The sequence below is a fragment of the Geotrypetes seraphini genome, chromosome 4 (genome assembly GCF_902459505.1).
Source record: "Geotrypetes seraphini chromosome 4, aGeoSer1.1, whole genome shotgun sequence".
NCBI lineage: Eukaryota > Metazoa > Chordata > Amphibia > Gymnophiona > Dermophiidae > Geotrypetes > Geotrypetes seraphini.
In genome coordinates, this window is record NC_047087.1 from 132,499,881 (window position 1) to 132,511,882 (window position 12,002).

Consider the following 12,002-nt stretch of genomic DNA (forward strand, 5'->3'; position numbering starts at 1 on the left):
CCTGCCCCCTTTCTTTCTTTCTTTCTCCCTGCCCTCCCCCATGCCACCGCCATTGGGAAAAATTCTGCTGCTACCGCCACCGGGGAAAGACTGTCACTGCCAGCATTGAGAACAGGCCGGCGCCGAGTTCTCCCTCCCTGCTTTTCTTCCCCACGGGGCCGACCAACTCTCGCCACCCGACATCAATTCTAAAGTCGGAGAGGACGTTCCGGGCCAGCCAGGCAGTGATTGGCTGGCCCAGAACGTCCTCTCTGTGAAAAAACGGAGGCCTGGAACTGTCACAAGGTCGACCATAAAAAGTGTCATAAGGCGGTAAGAGACGCCAAAAAGGTCTACGAGGAAAAGATAGCGCAAGAAGCCAAAAACTTCAAGCCCTTTTTTAGATATATAAAAGGGAAAAAACCAGCAAGAGAGGCAGTAGGCCCTCTCGACGACCAAGGAAGAAAAGGGTGCATCAATGAAGACAAACAGATTGCAGATAGGCTAAACTCATTCTTTGCCTCTGCTTTACCAATGAGGACACAACAACAATACCAGAAACAGGGAGGGTATTCGAGGGAGGCATAGAGGAAAGCCTCCCACAGTGAATGTGGATTTGGACAAAATATACTATCAGATTGACAAACTAAAAAGTGACAAATCCCCTGGACCAGATGGAATTCACCCGAGAATATTAAAGGAGCTTAAGGTGGAAATTGGAGAACTATTACAAACCCTAGCTAACATGTCAATTAGAACCGGGCAAATACCAGACGACTGGAAGATAGTGTAGGAAGAGATATGGTAAATACTCAGTTACATAAACAAATTACGTCTCTGATAGTGTTGTCTAGGGAAAACCATAAACTCTGATCCAGGTCCAAATTTCTTGGTCTATTTATACGACACAAGACCCAGGCTAATGAGAAATACTTTTATTATGAAAATAGAAAAATATAAATCACAAGCCAGTTGCAATATCTAAATATTGTACACAAAATATTTGATTACATAAATGAAACTCAGTACATAATTATCACAATATAATTGTACGATAATTAAGTAATACTACTTGTTACACACACACTAAACAATTCCTTATAATAATAATAATCCCTGATTAGCAAATGATTATATTATCACCAATGGAACTTTACAACCCTTGTCCCAGGTCACAATCGGATCCTTATCTAACCCAGCTGATAAGAGTGTAAATTCCGTATCCTCACCTTTTGATCAGCCTCTCTGGCGAAATTAGGTGGAAGGGAAACCTTCTTGTTAGCTTCAGGAGACGTCAGAAATCCTTTTGTTAAAGGTACACGTGTTTGTCAGTCCTTGGTAAGGCTACAATTCATCAGCAGACAAGTTCCTTTTAGTGCTGAATTCAGAACTGTTTAAAAGTCCGAATTTCTCTCTCTTAGGCAGAGTCACACGAGGTAACTTACAGGTCTAATTATTAAAAGAAAAGGTTACGTGCAGAACACCTGTGGGAAGATGTGAGCTTCCCCCATCTCAACACAGAATAACTATTAATTAGCACCTTCTCACTTGGATCTCATCAGATGACTTCCTCGGACCAATCCAGAAACAGAACTTGGATGAATAGCCTTTCTGTGTAAAGTATCATATAGGCTGGAAGACCCAGGGCCATTAGACAGATAAGAACAGGATAATTTCCCCAGATTCACATAGTCCTATAATGAAGACACAGATAGAAGTCCTTGAATAGTATAACATTTTGGTACATACCCATAATGCATCAGGCAGAAACAGCAAAGCTGTGTACTTCTTTCTTCTTGCAATTCATGCTGGAAAGATTTCTTGTGCAGCAGAAAGATTTCTTGAGACAATGGTTCAGGCTTGGTGACATCATAGAGGCCTAACCTTCAGGTGTGAATACGGAAATACCCTTACAATAGCGAATGTCATCCCAATCTTCAAAAAAGGATCGAGAGGAGAACCGGGCAATTATAGACCTGTGAGTCTTACATCGGTTCCTGGGAAGATGATTGAAGCACTAATCAAGGATAGCATAGTGCAACACCTGGAAAATCACGACCTGATGAGAGCAAGTCAACACGGCTTCAGGAAGGGGAAGTCATGTTTGACAAATTTACTTCAATTTTTTGAGAAGGTGAACAAACAAATCGATAGCGGAGACCCGGTGGATATAATTTACTTGGACTTCCAGAAAGCGTTCGACAAGGTCCCGCACGCAAGGCTTATGAGGAAACCTCTAAGCCACGGAATAGAAGGGGATGTACTCAGATGGATAGGCAAATGGCTAGAGAACAGATTGCAGAGGGTAAGCATAAATGGGAATTTCTCGGACTGGGAGAAAGTGACAAGCGGCGTGCCCCAGGGCTCGGTTCTTGGGCCCATCTTATTCAATATCTTCATAAATGACCTGGAAGAGGAAACAACAAGTAATATAATCAAGTTTGCAGATGACACAAAACTGTGTCGGGCAGTTGGGTCACAAAAGGACAGCGAGGATCTCCAGAAGGATCTGAACCAGCTGGAGAAATGGGCGGAAAAGTGGCAGATGAAGTTTAAAATGTTAGGTGTAACATTGGGCAAAAGCGAACAAGAAAGGGACCTGGGGGTACTGATAGACAAGACCCTGAAACCGTCAGCTCAATGTGCGGTGGCGGCAAAGAAAGCAAACAGGATGTTGGGCATGATAAAGAAGGGGATTATGAGTAGATCAGCGGGCATCCTAATGCCGCTTTACAGAGCAATGGTCAGACCACACTTGGAATACTGTATCCAACACTGGTCTCCATACTTAAAGAAGGATATAACCCTGCTGGAGAGGGTGCAGAGGCGAGCCACGAAACTAGTAAAAGGAATGGAAAATTTGAGCTACAAAGAGCGCCTCGGAAAGCTGGGACTGTTCACCCTCGAAAAGAGGAGACTGCGAGGGGATAGAAACATAGAAACATAGAAACATAGAAAGATGACGGCAGATAAGGGCCATAGCCCATCAAGTCTGCCCACACTATTTACCCACCCTCTTAAATCTACTGACCCCCTAAAGAATAATTGTAATTATACTGTCACTCTACTGACCCGCTCATTCAGTCCTAGTGACCCTATCCCTTGGCATGACCTCGTAGGGATCCCACATAGGTATCCCATTTGTTCTTGAAGTCTGAGATGCTGCGTGCCTCGACCACCTGCACTGGAAGCTCGTTCCAATGCTCAATCACTCTCTCCGTGAAGAAGTATTTCCTGGTGTCTCCACGAAACTTCCCTCCCCTGAGCTTGAGCGGATGTCCTCTTGTGGTCGAGGGTCCCCTGAGAAGAAAGATATCATCTTCCACCTCTACCCGTCCCGTGATGTACTTAAATGTCTCAATCATGTCTCCCCTCTCCCTACGCTCCTCGAGAGTGTAGAGCTGCAATTTGCTCAGTCTTTCTTCGTACGGGAGACCCTTTAGCCCCGAGACCATCCTGGTGGTCATCCGCTGAACCGATTCAACTCTGAGCACATCCTTACGGTAATGTGGCCTCCAGAATTGAACACAGTATTCCAGATGCGGTCTCACCATGGCTCTGTACAGTGGCATCATGACTTCAGGTTTCCTGTTGACGAAGCTTCTCTTGATACAGCCTATCATTTGCCGTGCTTTAGATGAAGCCTTCTCCACTTGAGTGGATGCTTTCATGTCAGCACTGATGACTACTCCTAAGTCTCGTTCTGCCGTAGTCCTGGCTAAAGTTTCTCCATTCAGGGTGTAAGTTCTGCAAGGATTTCCGTTGCCGAGATGCATGACCTTACATTTCTTGGCATTGAAGCCCAGCTGCCAGATCGAGGACCAACTTTCTAAAGTACGCAGGTCTTGCTCCATAGCATCCTGAAGATTATAGCCGTTTACTACATTGCATAGTTTGGCGTCATCAGCGAATAAGGTTACCTTGCCTTGGAGCCCTTGAGTCAGATCCCTAATGAATATGTTGAAGAGGAGTGGGCCCAGGACCGAACCCTGTGGCACTCCGCTGGTCACCTCTGACATTTTAGAAAGGGTACCGTTGACCACCACCCTCTGAAGTCTGCCACTAAGCCAATCTTTAACCCATGCAGTTAGAGTCTCTCCTAATCCCATAGATTTCATCTTGTTCAGCAGCCTGCGGTGTGGGACGCTGTCAAACGCTTTGCTGAAGTCCAGGTACACGACGTCCAAGGACTCTCCTGAGTCTAGTCATCTTGTTACCCAGTCAAAGAAGCTTATTAGATTGGACTGGCATGACCTACCCTTGGTGAATCCATGTTGGCTGGGATCCCGGAGATTTCCCTCGTTCAGGATCGTATCTAATTCATACTTAATTAGTGTTTCCATGAGTTTGCACACTATTGAGGTGAGGCTTACCGGTCTATAGTTCGCAGCCTCAGCCTTGCAACCCTTTTTATGTAGAGGAACGACGTTGGCTGTTTTCCAGTCCAACGGAACTTTCCCCGTACTTAGTGAGAGATTGAAGAGCACCGCCAACGGTTCTGCCAGGACATCTCTCAATTCTCTGAGCACTCTTGGGTGTAAATTGTCCGGTCCCATGGCCTTGTTTACCTTTAGCCTTGCCAGTTTGTTGTAGACGTCCCAAGGAGTGAACTCAAAGTTCTGAAACGGGTCATCCACGTCTTGTATTATCATCAACTGTGGTCCGTGTCCCGGTGCTTCGCAGGTGAAGACTGAGCAGAAATATTCATTTAGTAGTTCTGCTTTTTCTGAATCCGCCACCGCGTAGTTTCCGTCCGGTTGTCTAAGGCGTACTATACCGTCTGTGTTCCTTTTCCTATCGCTGATATACCTAAAGAAGGATTTGTCCCCTTTTTTAATGTTTTTTGCCAGAGTTTCTTCCACTCGATGTTTGGCCTCCCTAACTGCTGTTTTGACCGCTGCCGATCTGGTCTTATATTCTACTTTAGTTTCTCTTCTCTGGGTGCGTTTGTAGGAAAGAAATGCTTTTTTCTTCTCCTTAATGAGGAGTGAGATCTCTTCAGTGAACCATTGGGGTTTGTTGTTTCTTTGCCGTTTATCTACTGATTTTATGTAGCGATTAGTTGCTTCGTGTATGGATGATTTCAGGTACGACCACATAGTTTCCACATTGCCGGTCTCTGCTTGGTCCTGTAGCGTCTGATGAACGTGATCTCCCATACGTGCGAAGTCGGCGCCCCGAAAGTTGAGCACCTTTGTTTTTGTAATTGATTTAGGGGATCCTTTCCCAATGTTGAACCATACCATGTTATGGTCGCTGGAGGCTAGCGTATCTCCTACCGAGACCTCTGAGATGCTTTCCCCGTTTGTGAGTACCAGGTCTAGGATCGTCTGGGCCCTAGTGGGCTCCGTTACCATCTGTCTGAGATGTACTCCTTTTATGGAGTTCAGAAGCCTCCTGCTGCTGCTGGTTGCTGCTGAAAATGTGTTCCAGCCTGCGTCAGGCATGTTGAAGTCCCCTAGCAGCACAGTGTCACCCCGTAGAGTTATATTCTCTATGTCTTCAATTAATTCTGCGTCCATGTTTTCCGGTTGTCTTGGAGGTCTGTATACCACACCAAGATACAGGCATTTTTTACTACCTCGTGCCAGGTTAACCCAGAGGGACTCCCCGGTATACTTGACATCAGTGATCCTGGTAGTTTTGATGTCTTCCTTAATGTATAGTGCTACCCCTCCACCTAACCTGCCCTCTCTGTCCTGACGAAGTAGATTGTACCCCGGTATAGCCATATCCCACCCATGTGCATCAGTGAACCAAGTCTTGGATATTGCCACCACGTCCAGGTTGGCATCCCTTATTTCAGTTTCTAGTTCTAGAATTTTATTGCCTAAACTGTGTGCATTAACATACATGGCCCTCCACACTTTGTGTTTGCTGAGTCCCTGTAAGGCTATTCCTGACCGAGTCTGTGTGGCTCCAAGAGAACTGTTTGCATATTGGGTCCTTACCTCGGAATCTGAGTGTCGACTCGTCCCATCAGGATAGTTCCTTTCCACCCCAGTATATGAGTAGGTCCCCTCCCCCAACTTACCTAGTTTAAAGCCCTGCGAAGTAGGCGGGCTAGTCGGTGTCCGAAGATGTTCTTACCTCTGCTGGTTAAATGGAGTCCGTCTGGTCCCTGTAGTCCTTGCAGCGCCTCTCTATGATCCAGGAATCCGAAGTTCATATCTCGACACCATCCTCGTAGCCATTCGTTCGTTCTCAGGATGCATTCATCTCTGGCTCTTCCCTTGCCTCTAACTGGTAGGATTGATGAGAAGACTACCTGCGCACTTGTCTGCTTCAGCCTCTCACCCAAGGCTCCGAAGTCTCTGGCGATGGTTTCTGGGGTGTTCCTGGCAGTGTCATTCGTACCTATATGGATAAGAAGCATAGGAAAATGGTCATGAGGTGTAAGTAATTTCCCTAGGCTGGTGGTGATGTCCCGTATTTTGGCACCAGGCAGACAGCAAACCTCTCTTGATTGTGCATCCGGTCTGCAGATTGGTCCCTCGGTGCCCCTCAGCATGGAGTCCCCGATGACTATAACTCTGCGCTTCTTCCGTTGTGGAGGAGGAGGAAGTCGGTCAGCAGATGGGGTTGCGTGTTGGGCCTGTTCTTCGAGTTCTTCGTGCTGGGCCTGCTCCTGTACCTTGTCGGCAGCTTCTTCCTGAAGAATCTGGAATCTATTCTTCAGGACGAGATGAGGGGTTGATGTAGGGTCGGCCTGTTGGGGAGAAAAAGAAGAGGATGAAGAGATTGAAAAAAGGAGGGGGGATCTTCTATGTTTACCTGTGGAAGAGGTCACCAACTGCCAGGTGTCATTGCCGCCAGCCATTTCCTGTAACCCAAATGTTGGCTTCAAAACTGATGATTTGGGTGTCTCAAGAATGGACTTGTCGTGGGTCTGCTCTGTAATTTGGGACAACTCCTGAACGACTCCGTCGATGTAGGCTTCATCCTCTCGGATGCTTCTCAGGCGAACCACCTCCTCCCTGAGGCTCCGCAGTTCTTGCATGAGGGCTCCATCCAGCTGAGCAGCCTCCTCTGTCTGTGTGGAGACTGTAGTGTAGTGTCGGGGGATGGATTCGGTCTGCACGGAGACCTCTGTCCACCGCCCTGAGTCCTCCTCCCTTCGTTCGCCGTCCGTGATCTCCTCCAGGGTCCCCATGGTGACTGGAATGCTGGATGTGGTTGTACCCTTGGCGCTTCTAGTCCTCCCTGCCATCTTCAAGTTGTGAATTAGGTCAGCCTGTCAGTAAATTAGAAAAAGAAAGGAGAGTTAGAAAAATCCTGCTGAGAGCTAGTGCGAGATTATGAAAGATTTAGGTGTCTGAGAGAATAAGAAGTTAAGAGCTGAGGGTATCTGAAAGGGGTTAGCTGAGTGTGAGTTAGCTTGGCGTGCAGCTAGCTGAAAGAATAGAGAGAGAAGAGAAGAATGGGAACAGAAGAAAAGGTATTTTTTTTTTTTTTTTAGTTAGAAGTTTAGAATTTTTTATTAGTTAGAAGTTTAGAATTCGCTGCTGGGCTGCCTGTGCTCCTTCTAAGGCTCCTTCGCCGCGCGCCGTTGGCACCCCCCTCTTAAGGGGGAGTCCGGCGCTGGTGTCGCGGCTGGTGACGCGGGTGGGCGGAGCTAACTCTCGCCGCTACCCGCTCCTCACCGCCGCACCTCTCCTCTCCCGGCTCCCTGCTTACAAGCCGCTGCTTGTTTCTTCAGCCACGCGGCTGCTGTGGCTGCCTTCGCGCCGGCTCCCTTCTCTTAAGGGGGAGTCCGGCGCTGGTGTCGCGGCTGGTGACGCGGCTGGTGACGCGGGTGGGCGGAGCTAACTCTCGCCGCTACCCGCTCCTCACCGCCGCACCTCTCCTCTCCCGGCTCCCTGCTTACAAGCCGCTGCTTGTTTCTTCAGCCACGCGGCTGCTGTGGCTGCCTTCGCGCCGGCTCCCTTCTCTTAAGGGGGAGTCCGGCGCTGGTGTCGCGGCTGGTGACGCGGCTGGTGATATGATAGAGACTTTAAAAATACTAAAAGGATTCGACAAAATAGAGCAAGAAACATCGTTATTCACATTGTCAAATGTGACACGAACAAGAGGTCATGGACTGAAACTGAGGGGCGACAGGTCCAGGACAAATGTCAGGAAGTTCTGTTTCGCATATCGAGTGGTGAACTCTTGGAATGCTCTCCCGGAGGAGTTTGTGACGGAGACTACTATTCTGGGATTCAAGCGCAAGTTGGATGCACACCTTCTTGCAAATCACATTGAGGGATACGGGTAATCAAGGTCTCCATCAGGGAGCCCCTAGCTTGGCCTCCGTGTGTGCGGGTCGCCGGACTAGATGGACCTAAGGTCTGATCTGGTGAAGGCGTTTCTTATGTTCTTATGTTCAGAATTGACGTCGGGTGGAGAGAGTTGGTCGGCCCCGCGGGGAAGAAAAGCAGGGAGGGAGAACTCGAAGCTGGCTTGTTCCCGATGGCGGCAGTGGTAGCCTATCCCCAGCAGCAGCCTATTCCCTGGTGGGTGGCCAGCTTTGCACCCCCTTGGGGCGTGCACCCGGGGCGGACCACCCCCCCGCCCCACCTTGGTACGCCACTGCCTCAGAGCGATCTCCACTGATCACTACCGTCTGTCGCCTTCCACTCAACTAGTTCCTGACCCAGCCTGTCACTTTGGGACCCATCCCAAGGGCACTCAGTTTATTTATGGAATGTTTCTGTGGAACACTGTCAAAGGCTTTGCTAAAATCTAAATACACCACATCTAGCGCACATCCTCTATCCAATTTTCTGGTCACCCAGTCAAAGAAATTGATCACATTTGTCTGACAAGATCTACCTCTAGTGAATCCATGCTGCCTTCAGTCCTGTAATCCACAGGATCCCAGAAACTTGACCATTCTCTGTTTTAAAAGTGTTTGCTTACCACAGAAGCCATACTAACTGACCTGTAATTCCCTACTTCTTCCTTATTGCCACTCCCCTCTGTTTTGAGTTATAGGAAAAGTATGCTAATCCACCCACCGAATCTCTAATGAGTTTCTTGTACTCTCCCAAACTGAAATGCATCTCTTGTATGAACGCCACATCCACTTTTTCCCATTTTAAGTAAGCTAACATCTTTGTTCTCTTAATAAGGGAATTCAGCCCTGCCACATTTATTGTCAAAAATTAACCATAATCCTCACATGAGTTAGCAAAAAAATTAATCTCCCAAGGCCTTCCAGCTGGTCCTCCAGGGGATTATAGTGCTAACTGGACTGCTAGAGCTTATCTCCTCCCCTCGCCCCTCTGTATACACTCTCCACATCCATGCCACTTATCCCATACATAACCCACTCTAATACCATTCTCAAACCCACCTCTCCCTCCCCCATCCAATTCACCTCCAATGGCATGGCTTATACCTTGAGAAAACTCGCATGAGCCATTAAGGAAACCGCTCAGCACCCAGCAGCAGCGCCAAATCGCGCTCCTGCTGGTTCCGCTCAGCAGCCACAGAAACTCGATCTGCGGCAGCTGGTTACCAGCAGGGCAGGAGTTCAGAAAGCTTGCTCTTGCCCGCTGAACCTCCACCAGGGATCAGCAGAGGGTCCGCTGCACCTCCACCAGGGATTGTCAGAGGTATGAGGATAAGGCAGGGAGGGGGGACAGAGGGCAGAGCCTGGGAGGGAGGGTGCATTGCCTGACAGGGGAGGGAGGGTAGGGGTCTGGGTGCAGAGCCTGACAGGGCAGGGCACTTGAATATTAAGCTGCTCGACTTATATCCGAGTCAACCAGTTTTTTCCCTCTTTTGGGGGGAAAAAGGGGGGGTCTTGGCTTATATTCGGATCGACATATTCAAGTATATACGGTACGTCTACTACTACTTATCATTTCTATAGCGTTACTAGATAAGCGTAGCACTGTACATCAAAACAGTCCCTGCTCAAAAGAGCTTACAGTCTAATTAAGACAAACAAACTGGGCAAGAAGGTTCATCAATACACAGTGCTCAGGTGGGGTAATTGCATATCCATAAGGTTTCAGATTTAATTTGAATTTTTTGCCCAGGAGCTAATTTGTGAGGGTATTAATGTGGTGTTGTGGAAAGAGATGCATCACTGGATCATATCACATGAATCTGCCATTTTAAAAGGAAACATTTGCACATCAGCACAAAGCATGGATGCATCCCACTGGGAAGCTCACAATTGAACTCTTAGTGGTTAGAGGTGCTGCCTCAGCATCCTGAGGTTGTGGGGTTCAATCCCAGTGCTACTCCTTGTGACCCTGGGCAAGTCACTCAACCCTCCATTGCCTCAGGTACCATAGCTAAATTGTGAGCCTGCTAGTACAGATAGAGAAACACTTAAGAGTACCTGATAAATTACTGGGTTGTAAACTGCATAGACACCACCATAGTGGTATATTAAGAATGATAAATAAATAAACTTAGACTGATCCCCTGACTTTTTGCATAGGGTGTACAAGGATGTGAACTTAACTTGTGCCTTTGTGTGGTGCCCCTCCTGTTAACATGCGGTGACATAGCCACCATTGCACAATGCAGATCCCCAGCTGAACCTCAGTGGCAGCTTAGATGATGGTAGATAAGTTGTGCGTCATTGCTATGGTCACAAACAGCAGCGCTACTCTTCAGGCCCACTTATTCACTGCATTATTTGATTAATCAGATCCAGTGTGATGGTGGCTGTGGCACTGCTTTTATGTACCATGGAAAATCTATACCAGGAAAAAGTGAGAAAGTAATTTTTCATATCTAACTTTGCATTGTCAGAAGAGAATTAAAGAGAAATTACTTCATCTTGTACCTTTATCCTTTTATTTCTGCCATTTTCCTTTCCTTTTCCCATATCATCCCCCTTTCTCTTTTCCCTTTCCCCAACCCTCTATTATCCCAGCCCTCCTTTTTCCTCTTAGAACTTTCCTTCTTATCTGTTGTCTGACCCATTCCTCCAAATGTAGCTCTTCTGTACCATCATCTTGCTATAAGAGGCCTTCCATTTCTCATTTTGCTCTTTTCCTGCCAACAACTGGTTCTCCTTCCCTTCCGTTCCTCTTTTTTCACCCATGCCTTTTTACTCTTGACATGATCTGAGGGTCAAATTGTATGGTTGCAGCCCCCTTCCAGTAACTTCCTGCACCAAGTTTTTAAATGCCAACTCTCATTTCTCTTTTCTGCTTCTAGATTACCATCTGAAGAGCACAAAAGATCAGTACCTTGCTCCAGGATACATCGCTCTTATTGTTATCGCCGTATGTGTCTTTGTGGCAGGGGTCACAGCACTCGTGGCTTGTCATCGCCGTCGGAAGACCGGAAAATATGATTTCAAACTGAAGTCTGACAATGTTGGCTACCAAGTGTTCTATAACTGAGCATTTCCGCAAAGCTGCAAAAGCATTGTTAACTACAAAAAGATAAATCACTGCAACGAGGCATCCTATAATGTCTGCTTAGCAACACCTGGAGAATCCCTTCCTTCCAAGGATAGAATCAAGAGCTCAGCCCTCGTTCTACCTCTGTCGGCTGCAGCCACTCTGACTAGCAGGTTATATCTATGCTACGTATTGGTAAAAGAATCAGGCAGATTTTAGAGGCTGCTACTGAAGCGAGAAAGTAAAGTAGGAATCACAGGCTGTTTTTCTTAATGTTTTCAAATAACATCATCATTCAGTTATACCATCACTCCTTTTTCAGAAGGAGCCTAACTCTTATTAGAACAAAAATAATAATGTTCTTATTACTACTTTCTTCCTCTTTGTCACTGCCATTTTGGTAATAAAGTCCTTTGTAGTAATAAAACCTCCTGGTAATGTCTGTGCCTCCATGCTCACCTTTGTACATTTTACTGCTTAAAGTATTCTGTTGTTCTGCATTCCCAAGTCCTTCATTGTGAGAATAAATTAGAAAGCTCTGGCAGTGTTTCTTCTTTAGTTTTTTGTGGCAGGCACTTTCCTGTCATCATAATATATAGTTTCTTCTCATTTTTATACCAGTAGCTACAGAAGACTCACATCTGAAGCTTCACATTTTGAGGGTAATTC

The 12,002-nt window shown here is 46.9% G+C and overlaps 1 protein-coding gene across 3 annotated transcripts in view; it reads left to right on the plus strand.

Annotated features, from left to right (window-relative positions):
- The window catches only part of UMODL1 (uromodulin like 1), a 171,345-nt gene extending 159,628 nt beyond the window's left edge, over positions 1-11,717 (plus strand). For all 3 annotated transcript variants that reach the window (XM_033940476.1, XM_033940477.1, XM_033940478.1), the window contains one exon: positions 11,146-11,717. In XM_033940476.1, the coding sequence (XP_033796367.1) occupies positions 11,146-11,333 (188 nt within the window). In that variant the 3' untranslated portion in view covers positions 11,334-11,717. The remainder of the gene's footprint in view (positions 1-11,145) is intronic.
- The last annotated feature ends 285 nt before the right edge of the window (positions 11,718-12,002 follow it).